The following is a 17894-nucleotide window of genomic DNA, read 5'->3' as shown; positions in this document are numbered from 1 at the left end:
TGTGTGTGTGTGTGTGTGTGTGTGTGTTTCAGGGCTTTGTGGGCTGATCAAAAGCTCCGCAACAAATGACCATAGTCTTGGTAGTGTGTGTGCTTTATTTGTTCCTGGTTTTAACAGGGATGCCTATGATGTTTCACATTTAACTATAAAAGTGGCTATTGTTTAGAAATAGATGCCCTGTGTCATGTTAAGGAAGAGCCCTGATTAAAAATCAGGAATAGGTCTTGAATATTATCAAATGCCTTTTAAACATCCATTGAGATGATTTTTCTTTTGTATTTAACCTTTTTGTGTGAGGTTTTGAATTACTGTATTTCACTGACCTTAAGACATCATCGATTGTAAAACACGCATTATTTTATATACCCCTGAGAAATAAAAAAAAATGCTACTTAAATGTAAGATGCCACCAAGTGGAAGATGCATCCTGACTTCAGAGAAGGTGAAGATGTGCAACTTAGGAGTGATAAAATCTGGTAGATTTCTTAATTACAAATCATCTTTGCATTCTTAGGATGGTGGTACAGCAGTCTTTTCAGATATTGAATTCTATTTCTTGATATTTTCTGTAGGATTCTTGCCTCTATCTTCTTATATAAGACTGGTGCTATCTTTGTTAAGTTTTGGTATCATGGCTAAGCTTGCATCATAGAAGGACTTGAGTAAAGTTTAACCTTTTGCTGTGCTTTCGAATACTTTCTGTAGCTTGAGAAGTATCAATTCCTTGACATTTTGAAAGAATTCACCAGTAAAGTAATCAGGTCCTAGAGCTATGGAGGGGAAGTTTCAGTGAGTTCTTGGATGGCTTTCTCCATTTCTTCTCATGTTATCAGCTTATGAATACTTTTTACTCCATTAATTTTTATGATTTACAGTGTTCTTTTATCCCCTAGGCTATGCTTCATTCCACTAAGCTTTCCCCCCGCCCCAGATGATTAGCTTATTTGTGCACAGTATTTTATAATTAAACAAAATCTTCTCTTTATTTTGTTCTGTCCCCTTTCTGCCTTTCAACTTCTGTTTGTGGTTATTAGATTTGTCAAAGTTTTATCTAGTTTATTATTAATTTTCTGAAGAACCATCATTAGGATTTATTTATGTCCATTATTTCTCTAGTTTATAATTTGTTTTCCTTTAACATGTATTGGGTTTATTTTTTATTGTTTCTATTTCTTGTCTCAATTTTTAAGTTGAGTACTTAATTCGTTTATATTCTTTTTACAAAGTTATTTACTATAATAGTGTTCTTAATAGTATAAATGTACTTCTGGTTATAGCCTTGGCCACATCTTAAAGTCTGATAATTCAGGTTTTGTTTATGTTGTTAAGTATTATATTGCAGTGTTTCTAAAGAGTGCTTTGAAACTCAGTGATTGGGTTTATTTAAAAAGTGGTTTTCTTGATTTACTGCACCGTGAGCAGAGAATGTGGCCTATAATATATCTGCTTTCAAACCTTTTAAAAAGCTTTTATCATGGCCTAGAACATATCCAGTGTTTGTATATGTTTCATGGACAGTTAAGATCAATATATATTTTCTGTCTGTAGAATTCAGAACTTTACATATCAGCTAATTAACTCAGTCTTATCAATTACGTTGCTCAGAATCATGTGCTATTTAATTTTGGCCGACCCTATATGTCAAAACCCAATAAGGTCATGTGAAAGTCTGTTAGTATAATTACGTTTGTCAATCTGTTTTTATAATCTGTACTTTATGTATTCAGCAACTGTGTAATTTGGTGCATATAATACATACAGCATTGTTATGTCTTTGCCAATTAAATAATATATGTAAAATACCAAGCACAGTGCCAGGCATATAGCAGGCACTCAATAAATGTTGGTTAAAATCTGATTCGGGGGCTTCCCTGGTGGCGCAGTGGTTGAGAGTCTGCCTGCCGATGCAGGGGACACAGGTTTGTGCCCCGGTCCGGGAACATCCCACATGCCGCGGAGCGGCTGGGCCCGTGAGCCATGGCCTCTGAGCCTGCGCGTCCGGAGCCTGTGCTCCGCAACGGGAGAGGAGACAACAGTGAGAGGCCTGCATACCACAAAAAAAAAAAAAAAAAAAAAAAAAAAAAAAAAAATCTGATTCGGAATCCTTTATCAATATAAAATGATTGTCTTTAACCAATTTAATCCCTTGCTTTAAATTTTACCTTGTCTAATAGTGGTTGATATTACCATCCTGCTCTTTTAAACTTCCTGTGTATGTGTATGAATATTAGACTTTTTGAGTCATTTTGTTTTGTTTTTGCAGTACGTGGGCCTCTCACTGCTGTGGCCTCTCCCGTTGAGGAGCACAGGCTCCGGACGCGCAGGCTCAGCGGCCATGGCTCACGGGCCCAGCCGCTCCGCGGCATGTGGGATCCTCCCGGACCGGGGCACAAACCCTTGTCCCCTGCATCGGGCAGGCGGACTCTCAACCACTGCGCCACCAGGGAAGCCCAAGTCATTTTGTTTCAATAGGACTTTCAGTGGCCTCCCTTGAGTTTGCTAGAGAAATCAGGGCAGGAGAAGTATGGGCTTCCCTCTCTCTCCATTCCCTCTTCCCTCTCTCTCTATTCCCTCTTCCCTCTCTCTCTGGATGATTGCACCCAACAAACCAACAACTGGCCCTTAAAAGAAAGAAACAAAAGCCTCAGCTGTTTCATTCATTCGTATTTTATTGGTTGCAAATAGGAGAGTCTCAATTCAAATGAACTCAAGCAAAGAGATTCATTATAGATTCACTTACACCAAAGTTCAGGATGAAATTGGCTTCATTAAGAGCTGGAATGAACTGTTGTGATGACTGAATATGTAAATGAGGATATGTAAGCTGTGTTAAAGATGTTATTTGTAACAGGCTTTGACCAGTGCAGAAAATAATTTAAAATAAAATATCTCTTTTCAGGAATGATATTCTTGGAAATGTTGGGAAAAGATTCCTGGGTCTTGGAAGATAATTACTAGAAATATGCAGGGGAGGTAGTATATCTTTTTTTTTTTTTAATGTATTAAGTATTCCTGGAACAAAAGCAGTGAGTTGGAAGGGGAGGATTGTCCAAGTAAAGAATGGATTTATAAGGAAAAAAATTTAGAGCTGGTTCTCCAGGTCTAAAAATATTGCTGAGGACTTTCCGCTGACCTCCTAGTTACCTTCCTTTTGGGGGTGACCTCCTTCTCCTTCTCCACGTGGCTGGGAGAATAGCTACCACCCCCATCACCTACTTGGCAAGGCGAGGAGGCGGGGGTGGTTTCAGGGCAGATTCTCGTCACACACACCCCACCTCCCGTCGCTGCTTGGCTGCAGGGACCAGAGTCTTGCAATAAAGGATGCAGAGGCCCGAGGCAGGAAGAAGCTGTTGGAGGAGCAGGCGAAGAACGATGCGCAGCTGGGCAAGAGTGGAATGGAGATGCCTGTGGAGACCATCATAGATGTCCAGGCCAAGGGACTGTGATTACCTCAGATGGAGCCAGTAGTCTTAATCACATTTGTGAGATGTTGAAAATTATCACGCTAGTAATATAAATCATATTAGCAGTGGTTATTTATTTGGGCTCTACCACATGCCAGGAACCTCATTTCATGGATGATTAAAGTCTCCACCAGCACCGCTGATGCTCTGTTCTCCACAGAACAGCCAGGCAGATCCCATTAAACCATAATTAAGACCATGTATAATGCACCCACCTCAGCAAGTAAAACCTAAAGTCCTCAAAATAGCCATCCAGCCCCACGCAAACCCGCCTGTGCCCCCATCTCTGATTTTGCTCCCTCCGCTGCTCCAGCTGCTGCTCCAGCTGCACTGGCCTCTTTGCTGTTCCAACAAGCGCATCGTGCACCAGCCTCAGGACCTTTGCACCAGCTCTGGAATGGACCTCTGCCTGGAATGCTCTTCCCCCAGAAGCCCACATGGCTCCCTCAGTCCTACAGGTCTCTGCTCCAACGTCTGCCTCCTTAGGATTTCCTTGACCACCCCCTCTGCAGTTCACTCTCTCATCATCCTTATAGCCTGTATCACCATCTGACAATTACGGATTAATGCAGCTCTTTTCTGGCATCCTCCTACTCGGTGGCTTTCCCCAGAGAAACTTGGTCTTGGGAAGGTTGAATTGGAGAGGGCTGCAGAGATCAGGCTGTGTCTCCCAGGAACCCTCGCTACACCCACACCACCTTGTGGGGCCCCAGCCTCTCGGACCCTGTCCCCCAAATGCTTGAAGCTGCTCTGTCCCCTCCTGGAATGGAGATGTTGGACCCAGGGTAGTATCTGCATATAGTATGTGGGGTACATGGTGGAGGGGGAAATAGGTCAAATAAGTTGGCAAATATGGCAAATTTAAAATCATAGGGAAATAGCTGGGATGCCCAGCCTCTGGTCCATAGCTTGTTATCCTCACCACGAGACTGCCTACTCCGAGGATGGGCAATTCCGGTTGTGAGAGTGGTTTTGGGGTCGGTGGGCTTGCTGCAAGCTGCCACCAGGGAGTGGCTTCAACATCCAGCACCGTGGTGTTCATGGACTGTCCACTTCTCTTCCTCTTGACCTTATCTGTAATCCCTAAATTTCAAAAGCTCCGAAACAAACGTTTTCGATGACTCCTGCTCCAGGGGCTCAGCTCCTTCCGCAGCTGTGGACACTCAGACTCTGACCTGACCTCGCAGGGGCTCCATTCTTTCTGCAGCAGGACGGTCTACAAACTCCTGCTTCCTCTGGGGGCTGCTGACTGCAGCAGGAGGGACTCAGGGCAGACTCACCATACACATCCCTACAGCCCATCCCTGCTCCTGGGCAGGGACAGGAGGTCACAGCCGGCCAACCAGCCTACACGCGAGGCCGGAGCAGCACAGTCCCCCACGAAGTCAAAATCAGCTTGGGAGCCCTTCACCCAGCGAATACAGGCTGGTGCCTGTGGACTCAAGGGGCGCTCGAGCCCTCTGCGCCTGCGCACTGGGACCAGGTAGGCTCTCCCTGAAGTCTTGGTGGGAGGGCTCAGTGGACAGTCCTGTGGCCCTGCCCACAGCCCTGTAGCCCCACCTCACCCAAGGCGGGACTGACCCGCAGCTCTTCAGCTGCTGAGGGCCTGTTTCTTCTGTTCTCTCGGGTCATTGAACTCAGCACCATGTCTGTAAACTAGGTTCCATTTTACTCATTCACCCATTTCACCTGGCATTTACTGAACACCTACTGTGTGCATAGGCCTGAACTGGGCACAGGTCAGAGGGAGGAGCCAGACTGTGTGTGGTCCATGACTGAATGGCTCTAGGGCTGGGGCTGGGCATTTCGACTATCCATTCAGTCACTCAGTATTTCTTGATGACCTACTGTGTGCTATGGCCTGAGTGATGTCTGGGGCACACAGAGGAACCAACTCTGTTGTCCCTGATTCTGAATGACTCCAGGGCTGATGCTGGGATGTATAAACTACTCATTCAGTCACCTGGAACTTCTTGGAGACCTACTATGTGCCGAGGCCCGGGCTGGGCAAAGTTTGGATCACAGGAATGGACCAGAATTGCATGGTCTCTGACCGTGAAAGGCTGCAGGGGTGGTGCTGAGGATGTTCGCCTACTCATTCATTTACCTGACCTATTCATTCATGTCTCCTGAGGACCTACTTTGTGCTAAGGCCTGGGTTGCATGATATCTGGGGCACAGGGAGTGCCAACTCTGTGGTCCCTGACCCTGAATGACTCCAAGTGCTGGTGCTGGGGATATACAACTGTTCATTCAGTCACCTGGCACTTCATCAGGACCTACTGTGTGCTGTGGCCTGGGTGATACCTAGAACACAGGGAAGACTCAGACACTGTGGCTCCTGACCCTACAGGATACCAGGGCCAGGTCAGGGGTTCTTCTCTTACTTATTCATTCACCTGATGTTTCTTCAGGACCTACTGTGTGCCAAGGCCTGTGCAGAAAATGCCAGGACAGAAGTAAAAAAGGCAGACAGATTCTCTCCTCCCAGGCCCCTCACCAGCTTCTTTTGTAGGGCTAGGAGCTGAGGGAGCTGGTGGACTGGGAGGCAGATGTGTCCCCATTTGTTATATGTCCGCATCTCTCCCATCCTTGCTTAGCTGAAGATCACTTGTGCTTGAGTTATTTTCGAGGCTTGACATATCAGTTTCTGATAAATTGCAACAATTTTTCAACCTTTCTTGGGGGCCAAGGAAATCTAAGTATGGACTGGTCACTGGCTGATGTTAAGAAATTATTTATATCATTATGTGATAATAATATTGTGGTTGCAAAGATTTTCTTTTTTTCTTAGAGATGCAAGCTTAGGTATTTACCAGTGAAGTGAGATCATGTCTGTAATTTACTTTAAAATAGACCTGAATAGATAGCTAGTGGGAAGCAGCCGCATAACACAGGGAGATCAGCTTGGTGCCTTGTGACCACCTAGAGGGGTGGGATAGGGAGGATGGGAGGGAGGGAGATGCAAGAGGGGAAAGATATGGGGATGTATGTATATGTATAACTGATTCACTTTGTTATGAAGCAGAAACTAACACACCATTGTAAAGCAATTATACTCCAATACAGATGTTAAAAAAAAAAAACTAGACCTGGAAAATATACATATAGACATATTTTCATGACCTATTTTAAAAGCAAATATGTTATAAAATACAGTAAATTTCATTATTTAAAAAATTTTAGGTATTATATTTTTATGTTACCAAAATTATTTTTTAAAATACATCTTTGATGGAGTATAATTGCTTCACAATACTATTAGTTTCTGTTGTACAACAAAGTGAATCAGCCATATGCATAAATATATCCCCATATCCCCTCCCTCTTGAGCCTCCCTCCCACCCTCCCTATCCCACCCCTCTAGGTGGTCACAAAGCACTGAGCTGATCTCCCTGTGCTATGCTGCTGCTTCCCACCAGCCAACTATTTTACATTTGGTAGTGTATATATGTTGATGCTACTCTCACTTCTCCCCAGCTTCCCCCTCCCCTCCCCTCCCCCGTGTCCTCAAGTCCATTCTCTATGTCTACATCTTTCTTCCTGCCCTGCAACTAGGTTCATCAGTACCACTTGTTTTTTTTTAGATTCCATATATATGTGTTAGCATACGGTATTTGTTTTTCTCTTTCTGACTTACTTCACTCTGTATGACAGACCCTAGGTCCATCCACCTCATTACAAATAACTCAATTTCGTTTCTTTTTATGGCTGAGTAATATTCCATTGTATATATGTGCCACATCTTCTTTATCCAGTCATCTGTCAATGGACACTTAGGTTGCTTCCATATCCTGGCTATTGTAAATAGAGCTGCAATGAACATTGTGGTACATGACTCATTTTGAATTATGGTTTTCTCAGGGTATATGCCCAGTAGTGGGATTGCTGAGTCATATGGTAGTTCTATTTTTAGTTTTTTAAGGAACCTCCATACTGTTTTCCATAGTGGCTGTATCAATTTACATTCCCACCAACAGGGCAGGAGGGTTCCCTTTTCACCACATCCTTTCCAGTGTTTATTGTTTCTAGATTTTTTTTTTTTTTAAGTTATTGGCTGTGTTGGGTCTTCGTTGCTGTGCGCGGTCTTTCTCTAGTTACGGCGAGCGGGGGGGCTACTCTTCGTTGTGGTGAGCAGGCTTCTTATTGCGGTGGCTTCTCTTGTTGCAGAGTATGGGCTCTAGGCGCACAGGCTTCAGTAGCTGTAGCACACAGGCCCAGCGGTTGTGGCTCACAGGCTTAGTTGCTCCGCGGCATGTGGGATCTTCCCGGACCAGGGCTCAAACCCGTGTCCCTGCATTGGCAGATGGATTCTTAACCACTGTGTCACCAGGGAAGTCCCTGTTTCTAGATTTTTTGATAATGGCCATTCTGACTGGCGTGAGGTGATACCTCATTGTAGTTTTGATTTGCATTTCTCTAATAATTAGTGATGTTGAGTGTCTTTTCATGTGCCTCTTGGCCATCTGTATGTCTTCTTCGGTGAAATGTCTATTTAGGTCTTTTGCCCATTTTCAAATTGGGTTGTTTTTTTTTTTTTGATATTGAGCTCCATGAGTTGTTTTTATATTTTGGAGATTAATCCTTTGTCCATGGTTTCACTTGCAAATATTTTCTCCCATTCTGAGGGTTGTCTTTTTGTCTTGTTTATGGTTTCCTTTGCTGTGCAAGAGCTTTAAAGTTTAATTAGGTCCCATTTGTTTATTTTTGTTTTTATTTTCATTACTCCCGGAGGTGGTTCAAAAAAGATCTTGCGGTGGTTTATGTCAAACAGTGTTTTTCCTATGTTTTCCTCTAAGAGTTTTATAGTGTCTGGTCTTATATTTAGGTCTTTAATCCATTTGGAGTTTATTTTTGTGTACCGTGTTAGGTAGTGTTCTAATTTCATTCTTTTACATGTAGCTGTCCAGTTTTCCCAACACCACTTATTGAAGAGGCTGTCTTTTTTCCATTGTATGTTCTTGCCTCCTTTGTCATAAATTAGGTGACTATATGTGTGTGGGTTTATCTCTGGGCTTTCTATCCTGTACCATTGATCTATATTTCTGTTTTTGTGCCAGTGCCATACTGTCTTGATTACTGTACCTTTGTGGTATAGTTTGAAGTTGGGGAAACTGATTCCTCCAGCTCCGCTTTTTTTCTTTCTCAACATTGCTTTGGCTATTCGGGGTTTTTTGTGTTTCCATACAAATTGTAAAATTTTTTGTTCTAATTCTGTGAAGAATGCCATTGGTAGTTTGATGGGGATTGCATTAAATCTGTAGATTGCTTTGGGTCGTATAGTCATTTTCACAATATTGATTCTTCCAATCCAAGAACATGGTATATTTTTCCATCTATTTATGTCATCTTTGATTTCTTTCATCAGTGTTTTATAGTTTTCTGAGTACAAGTCTTTTGCCTCCTTAAGCAGGTTTATTCCTAGGTATTTCATTCTTTTTGTTGCAATGGTAAATGGGAGTGTTTCCTTAATTTCACTTTCTGATTTTTCGTTGTTGGGGTATAGGAATACCAGAGATTTCTGTGCATTTATTTTGTATCCTGCAACCTTACCAAATTCATTGATTGGTTCTAGTAGTTTTCTGGTGGCATCTTTAGAATTTTCTATGTATAGTATCATGTCACCTGCAATTTTACTTCTTCTTTTCCAATTTGTAGTATTTTACTTCTTTTTCTTCTCTGATTTCTGTGGCTAGGACTTCCAAAACTATGTTGAATAAGAGTGGTGAGAATGGACATCCTTGTCTTGTTCCTGATCTTAGTGGAAATGCTTTCAGTTTTTCACCATTGAGTATGATGCTTGCTGTGGGTTAGTCATATATGGCCTTTATTATGTTGAGGTAGGTTCACTCTATGCCCATTTTCTGGAGACATTTTGTTTTGTTTTGTTTTGTTTTGCCATACGCGGGCCTCTCACTGTTGTGGCCTCTCCCGTTGTAGAGCACAGGCTCCTGACCCGCAGGCTCAGCGGCCACAGCTCACGGGCCCAGCCACTCCGCGGCATGCGGGATCCTCCCGGACCGGGGCACGAACCTGTGTCCCCAGCATCGGCAGGCGGACTCTCAACCACTGCGCCACCAGGGAAGCCCTGGAGAGTTTTTATAATAAATCGGTGTTGAATTTTGTCAAAAGCTTTTTCTGCATCTATTGAGATGATCATAATTGTTTTTATTGCTTACTTTTTTTATGTTCTGTAACACATTGATTGATTTGCATATATTGAATAATCCTTGCATCCCTGGGATAAATTCCACTTGATCATGGTGTATGATCCTTTTAATATGTTGCTGGATTCTGTTTGCTAGGATTTTGTTCAGGATTTTTGCATCTATGTTCATCAGTAATATTGGTGTATAATTTTCTTTTTTGTGATATCTTTTTTGGTTTTTGTATCAGGGTGATGTTGGCTTCATAGAATAAACTTGGGAGTGTTCCTCCCTTTGCAATTTTTGGAAGAGTTTGAGAAGGATTTGTGTTAGCTGTGCTCTAAATGTTTGATAGAATTCGCCTGTGAAGCCATCTGGTCCTGGATTTTTGTTTGTTGGGAGGTTTTTAATTACAGTTTCAATCTCATTACTTGTGATAGGCCTGTTTATATTTTCTAATTCTTCCTGGTTCAGTCTTGGAAAATTGTACCTTTCCAAGAATTTGTCCATTCCTTCGTAGTTGTCCATTTTATTGGCATATAGTTGTTTGTAGTAGTCTCTTATAATCTTTGTATTTCTGCAGTGTCAGTTGTGATTTCTCCCTTTTCATTTCTAATTTTATTGATTTGTGTCCTCTCCCTTTTTTTCTTGATGAATCTGGCTAAGGATTTATCAATTTTGTTTATCTTCTCAAAGAACCAGCTTTTAGTTTTATTGATTTTGCTATTGTTTTCTTCATTTCTATTTATTTCTTCTCTGATCTTTATAATTTCTTCCCTTCTACTGACTTTGGGTTTTCTTTGTTCTTCTTTCTCTAGTTGCTTTAGGTGTAGGGTTAGATTGTTTATTTGAGATTTTTCTTGTTTCTTGAGGTGAGATTGAATTGCTATAAACTTCCTTCTTAGAACTGCTTTTGCTGAGTCCCATAGGTTTTGAGTCGTCATGTTTTCATTGTCATCTGTTTCTATGTATTTTTTTATTTCTTCTTTGATTTCTTCAGTGATCTCTTGGTTATTTAGTAGTGCACTGTTTAGCCTCCATATATTTGTGCTTTTTACAGTCTTTTTCCTGTAATTGAATTCCAATGTCATAGCATTGTGGTCAGAAAAGATGCTTGATATTATTTCAATTTTCTTAAATTTTCTGAGGCTTGATTTGTGACCCATATGTGATCTATCCTGGAGAATGTTCCATGTGAACTTGAGAAGAAAGTGTGTTCTGCCACTCTCAGTTGGAATGTTCTATAAATATCAATTAAATCTATCTAGTCTATTGTGTCATTTAAAGCTTGTGTTTCCTTATTTATTTTCTGTTTGGATGATCTGTCCATTGGTGTAAGTGGGGTATTAAAGTCCCCTACTATTACTGTGTTACTGTCGATTTCCCCTTTTATTTATTTTTTTGTTTGTTTTTTGGGTTTTTTTGTGGTACGTGGGCCTCTCACTGTTGTGGCCTCTCCCGTTGAGGAGCACAGGCTCCAGACGCGCAGGCTCAGCGGCCATGGCTCACGGGCCCAGCCGCTCCGCGGCATGTGGGATCTTCCTGGACTGGGGCATGAACCCGCGTCCCCTGCATCGGCAGGCGGACTCTCAACCACTGTGCCATCAGGGAAGCCCTATTTCCCCTTTTAAAAGCAAATATATGTTATAAAATATGGTAAATTTCATTATTTAAAATTTTTAGGTATTATATTTTTATGTTACCAAAATTATTTTTAAAGGTATTGAATATGGGCATTTATTGTATTTTATACCTTTCTGTGTAATTGAAAATCTCCTAACAAAAAATTTTTTAAAAACGTTGAAGTTCTTTTTTATGCAGAGGAGTCCTATGCTGCATTACAACACAGGACAATTCATTGGTCACACTCGGAAGAAAAGCATTCTTCATTCATAACTGAAAAATATTTTTCAGCGATTTCTTTTTCTGGAGCCGAACAAATCACAGTGAGATCAAAACAATCATAAGGAATTCTTTAAATAAATCTTATGCCCAAACTTTGTGAAATGATAACATCCACCCCCTTTGCCTAAGGACAAACGGGGTCTCAGATGACAATGGATAAAAGCAAGATGGAAAACTGTTCCACATGCTACCATTTGTGTAGAAAGGTGTACTATACAACTTTTTGGAATATTTATGTATATAAAAAATCCACATAAATATTTGCTTATATATGCATAGAATGTTCTGGAAAGATACCAGGAAACTGTTCAGGGTGGTTGCCTCCAGGGAGAGGAACTTGCTGGCTGTGGGGTAGGGGGAGGATGGGGTAAGATTTTTATTTTTCTTTTACTTTATAAATTGGGGACCATATGGATTACATAAAATAATTTTTTTAATTAATCAATTTATTGTTGGCTGCATTGGGTCTTCATTGCTGCGTGCGGACTTTCTCTAGTTGCATCGAGCGGGGGCTACTCTTCATTGTGGTGTGCGGGGTTCTCAATGCCATGGCTTCTCGTTTCGGAGCACGGGCTCTAGGTGTGCAGGCTTCAGTAGTTGTGGCACATGGGCTCAGTAGTTGTGGCTCATGGGCTCTAGAGGGCAGGCTCAGTAGTTGTGGAGCACGGGCTTAGTTGCTCCATGGCATGTAGAATCTTCCCAGACCAGGGCTCAAACCCGTGTCCCCTGCATTGGCAGGTGGATTCTTAACCACTGCACCACCAGGGAAGTCCCATAAAATAATTTTGTAGAGGTCATGCTGTGTGATTGACACTTTTATTCCACCGAAACAGCAGATGGATTGCATTAGTGATTACCATGTTTCACTCTTCCCTGTAGCCACACCATTGGGTAGGCCCTTCCTAGGCTATCCCTGGCTTGGCCATGGGGCCTGCTTTGGCCGGTGGGATTAGAAACATACTTGAAGCTGTGCCTGTGTGTCCCCACTCTCATAAATCCCTGCTCTGTCCATCATGAGAGTACACCCAGGCAAGATGTGAGTCAGCTGAGCCCTTCTGTACCAGCCAGCCCCCATCCAACCCACAGATGCATAACTGAGCCCTTCATGCGTTACAATGGGGTTTCAATGGCCATGCACCTGCTGTGAGCACACCAAGAGTGAGGGTGCTATGGCGCCCCCCCTTCACATGCCCCTTAACAGTGGTGCTTCGCCCCTGTGGTGGGCTTGGGTTTCTTCTCCATACACCCCCGGTTGCATGCCTCTTGGGCTGGGAAGTGCAGCTTGGTAGCACAGACCCTCTGTGTCAGTCTCTCTCTGTTCTGCCTGCTGCCAACCAGCTGCTGTGCTCTCCTCCAAGCTTCTGAGGCTCCCTTTATGTCCCAGCTGAAAGGGCTTTGAAGGGGATTCCCAGCGTGCAGGAACCTTTCCCCTTTCACAGCTCCCTCCTAGGGGCACAGGTCCTGTCCTTCCTCCGTTTTTTTCTTTCTTTCTTTCTTTCATCCTACCCTGCTACATGGTGATATTTCCTGCACTTCTGGTGTCTGAGTTTTTCTGCCAGCATTCAGTAAGTTATGCTATGAGAACTGTTCCCCGTGGAGATGTACTTTTGATGTATTTCTGGGAGGAGGTGAGCTCCACGTCCTTCTATTCTCTTCTATTCTGCTATCTTGATTCACCGGCCTCCGGAGCTTTCTTTATCCCAGGAGCTGAGAACATTGTTGGCTCAGTGAATGACCTCACAAACAACAGCCAGGCATAATGCTATTATTACAGTCATCATCAAAAATTCTAAGGACTACATGCTGTGTGATTCCACTTATGTGGCACCCTATAATGTTATATAAGACAGGAAACAAAGCAGTGGTAGCCAGAGGCTGGGGGCAGGAGGAGGAGACTGACTACAAAAGACGTAAGGGAATTCTTGGGTCCTCTACATCCTGGTTGTAGAGGTTACATGCCTGTATGAGTTTGTCAAAGTTAGAATTCTACACCCAGAATGAGTGCGTTTTACTGTACGAACTTTTTTAAAACATTTTTTTATTGTAGTATAGTTGCTTTACAATGTTGTGTTCATTTCTGCTATACAGCAAAGTGAGTCAGTTATACATTTACGTATATCCCCTCTTTTTTAAGATTTTCCCATATAGGTCATTACAGAGTATTGAGTAGAGTTCCCTGTGCTATACAGTATGTCCTTATTATCTGTTTTATATATAGTAGTGTGTATATGTCAATCCCAGTCTCCCAATTCATCCCCCTCTTTCCCCCGGTAACCATAAGTTTGTTTTCTACATCTGTAACTCTTTTTCTGTTTTGTAGATAACTTCATTTGTACCCCTTTTTTAGATTCCACATATAAGTGATATCATATGATATTTGTCTTTGTCTGACCTTACTTCACTCACTATGACAATCTCTAGGTCCATCCATGTTGCTGCAAATAGCATTATTTCATTTCTTTTTTATGGCTGAGTAATATTGCATTGTATATAATACCACGTCTTCTTTCCTCTGTTGATGGACATTTAGGTTGCTTCCATGTCTTGGCTATTGTGAATAGTGCTGCTTTGAACATTGGGGTGCATGTATCCTTCTGAATTATAATTTTTTCTGGATATGTGCTCAGGAGTGGGTTGCTGGATCATATGGTAACTCTATTTTTAGTGTTTTGAGTACCTCCATACTGTTCTCCTTAGTGGCTGCACCAGTTTACATTCCCACCAACAGTGCAGAGGGTTCCTTTCTCTCCACACCCTCTCCAGCATCTGTTATTTGTAGACTTTAAAATGATGGCCCCTGAATTGACTTCTTGCACCTGGCAAGTTGCTGCTATCTGGAGCTCAGCTTTCCTGGGCTCCTGCATTTACGGGAGTTCAGAAGCAGCCCCCACCCCAGTAAGCCCAGCATCTTAAGAATGGCCACAGGGCTTCCCTGGTGGCGCAGTGGTTAAGAATCCACCTGCCAAAGCAGGGGACATGGGTTCGAGCCCTGGTCCGGGAAGATACCACATGCCACGGAGCAACTAAGCCTGTGCGCCACAACTACTGAGCCTGCGCTCTGGAGCCCACAAGCCACAACTACTGAAGCCCGTGTGCCTAGAGCCTGTGCTCCGCAACAAGAGAAGCCATTGCAATGAGGAGCCTGTGCACCACAACAAAGAGTAGGCCCCGCTCACCACAACTAGAGAAAGCCCACACGCAGCAACGAAGACCCAACGCAGCCAAAAATAAATTAAAAAAATAAATTTTTAAAAAAATACTTAAAAAAAAAGGAATGGCCATAAAGCACTTTCTAAATATAGTGATGCTTTCCCCATGGCACGGATTCAAGGAAAGGCCCTGTCTCACGGAGCCTAATGATAGAGTAAGAGAGAAACTCAGTAATAAGAAAGCAAATTCAGCATCCCCAAGTTTTTCCAGGTCCTTCCTGTGTATCAGGCAAGATCATTTCTGGTCGTTCAATGTCATTTAGTCATCAGTTAGGACTTAATAGATTGCATTCGTCTACCCAGAAAACTATTGGAAAAGCAATAAGCTGCACAAATTAACACATTGAATATGTAATTCCTGATGTGTAAACCTATAAATAAATTCAACCCGGCTCAAAATGTTATTCCAACTTCTGAGGCCAAGCACTATTAAAACCCATTCCTGAGGCCATTTTCTAGATTCTGATATGAATGTTGATAAATACTTCGGGGAGTCCTTCATCCATTTCCTAATCTCTTTTCTTATATCAACCTCTAGACCACTTCAGAATCAGACCTTTCTTTCTGTCTTTTCTTTCTTCCCTTCCTTCCTCTCCCCATTCTTCCTTTCTTGTTTTTAAATCAGTGAAGCCATAATATTGGTAAGCTAAAAGGGAAATTGGTTAACCTTCATCCATGGCTATCTCAGGCAAATGTGAATTAGTTGGTATGTTTTTTGTTTTAAGGTTTCTTAGCAGCTTAGAGTTTCAGAATCTCAAAATTCTCCCACAAGTCCTCATTCCAATAACCAGGATACCAATTGTTCCTAGTTAATATCAAACATTCTACTTAAGAGACCTGCCAAAATTGTGAATTAACCTGGCACTGTAGCTCATTCTTTGATATTTAGCAGGCACAGCCTGATAGCTATAAGCAAGTCTTTCGACTATGTTACAAAAATGGCTTGTGTTCTACTCCATGCCTTAAAGCAAAAATTTTAAGAAATAAGCCCTTTTTCTTCTAGCTTTATACTATTCAGTTCCACTATGAACAAACATCATACATATTTCTTTGACGGGCACTTCTTGTCCTCTTTGAATTCGTCCAAAGCAAAAACCATCTAGACTGCAGCTGATTAGCTGTTTTACAGTTGCTATGAAGGCATATTAATTCCATGGCACAAAATATGATTAGGAGCCTTACACTGCTTTGCTCCATTTCATCCAATAATCGTACTTTAATAATAATTCCACATTTTCTAAGGATCTTTTGCCTACAACCCACTCAAGGCTACCAATTTCTATATTGGTAGGTTTCCTTGTTTGACAGCAAAAGAACTTAATCTAATTTTAAAATGAAAACAAGGGACTTCCCTGGTGGCACAGTGGTTAAGAATCCGCCTGCCAATGCAGGGGACATGGGTTTGATCTCTGGTCTGGGGAGATCCCACATGCCGCGGAGCAACTAAGCCCATGTGCTACAACTACTAAGCCTGCTCTAGAGCCTGTGAGCCACAACTACTGAGCCCACGCACCACAATTACTGAAGCCCGCATGCCCTAGAGTCCATGCACCACAACTACTGAGCCCATGCGCCACCACTACTGAAGCCCTTGTGCCTAGAGCCTTTGCTCTGCAACAAGAGAAGCCACCGTGACGAGAAGCCCGCACACCGCAACAAAGAGTAGCCCCCGCTCGCTGCAACTAGAGAAAGCCCGTGCACAGCAACAAAGACCCAGCACAGCCAAAAATAAATTAAATAAGTAAATAAATAAATAAAATAAAATGAAAACAAAATGCTGGTGGGAAACAACCTACCGGAACATGAAACAGGTCAGCTCTAGCAAGCAGAGCAGCAGGAACTCAGGAGCCATCTTAAAATTGTGGCCAAAGGATGACTCATATTCAGCTTCCTCCTGAGTCCCAAGGAGAGAGTACATGACTGGATTAAAGTGAACTGTGTACAGCTGGCAATGCAAACTAAACCTCAGCGAATGACATCAGAACAGCCCAACCAACACAGCTGGGGGAAGGAGTCTGTATTTGTGTATGCATGGTTTCTATTTGTATTGTAGACAAAAACAACACATTTCATAATTTTAACTTTAAAAAGTTTATGTGTTTATAACTATGCCATCATATTACATAGTTATGAAAATTACATTCTCAATAAACTACAAAGCATTGTTTTGTGAGCATAGACATCCACCTCATTCCTTCCAGTGACTGCTTAATAATCTACTGAACTGATTTTCCACAATTAAGTAACCAATTTACTACTGCTGGACATTTAAACCGTTCCAAGTTTTTTACCATTCTGTAATGAATGTGCTATGCATCTATATTTCTGCACCTGTGCTTTTCGAGAAGATAAATTCCTAGATGTAGAATTGCAGCAGTGATTAATTACATTTTAAATACTGACAGGTCACACCATATTGCCTTCTAAGATGGCTTTCCACCTATTTACCCTCCCAATGTAATATAAAAATATGGTTTCTCACATCTGCAACCATACTGGATATTATCCATAAAATGTGTGCTGGTTTGTGTTGGTGATGAGGACTTTTAAAATTTCCATTTGGGGCTTCCCTGGTGGCGCAGTGGTTGAGAGTCCACCTGCCGATGCGGGGGGCGCGGGTTCGTGCCCCGGTCTGGGAGGATCCTGCGTGCCACGGAGCGGCTGGGCCCATGGGCCGTGGCCGCTGGGGCTGCGCGTCCAGAGCCTGTGCTCCGCAGCAGGAGGGGCCACAGCGGTGAGAGGCCCGTGTATCAAAAAAAAAAATTTCTGTTTATCTGATCATTAGTGCAATTAAGATCCTCCTTTATCTGACTGTTTTAATTTCTTCATTTAAGAGTTGCTGTTATACTGTGTATCTCATCTTATCAGACTTTGTCAGACTGTGTATCTTACCTTATCCTTGCTGCTTTCCAACAGCCCTTTTTTAAGGGCTATATGCTTCGTAATATATGGTTAAAATATATCTCAGTCTGGGGGTTTCCTTGGTGGCGCAGTGGTTGAGTCCGCCTGCCGATGCAGGGGACACGGGTTCGTGCCCCAGTCCGGGAAGATCCCACATGCCGTGAAGTGGCTGGGCCCGTGAGCCATGGCCACTGAGCCTGCACCTCCGGAGCCTGTGCTCCGCAACGGGAGAGACCACAACAGTGAGAGGCCCGCATAACGCAAAAAAA

The 17894-nt window shown here is 42.6% G+C and overlaps 1 protein-coding gene across 1 annotated transcript in view; it reads left to right on the top strand.

The window, feature by feature from the left end:
- The window catches only part of SMIM17 (small integral membrane protein 17), a 28373-nt gene extending 28230 nt beyond the window's left edge, over positions 1-143 (top strand). Inside the window, 1 exon segment of the mRNA XM_007472226.1 lies at positions 33-143. Within this exon segment, the coding sequence (XP_007472288.1) occupies positions 33-143 (111 nt within the window).
- Positions 144-17894: the final 17751 nt, after the last annotated feature.

The sequence above is a fragment of the Lipotes vexillifer genome, unplaced genomic scaffold (assembly GCF_000442215.2).
Source record: "Lipotes vexillifer unplaced genomic scaffold, Lipotes_vexillifer_v1.1 scaffold995, whole genome shotgun sequence".
Taxonomy (NCBI): Eukaryota; Metazoa; Chordata; class Mammalia; order Artiodactyla; family Lipotidae; genus Lipotes; species Lipotes vexillifer.
The sequence above is the reverse complement of the archived record's forward strand: the minus strand, read 5'-3'. Positions and strand labels throughout refer to the sequence as shown.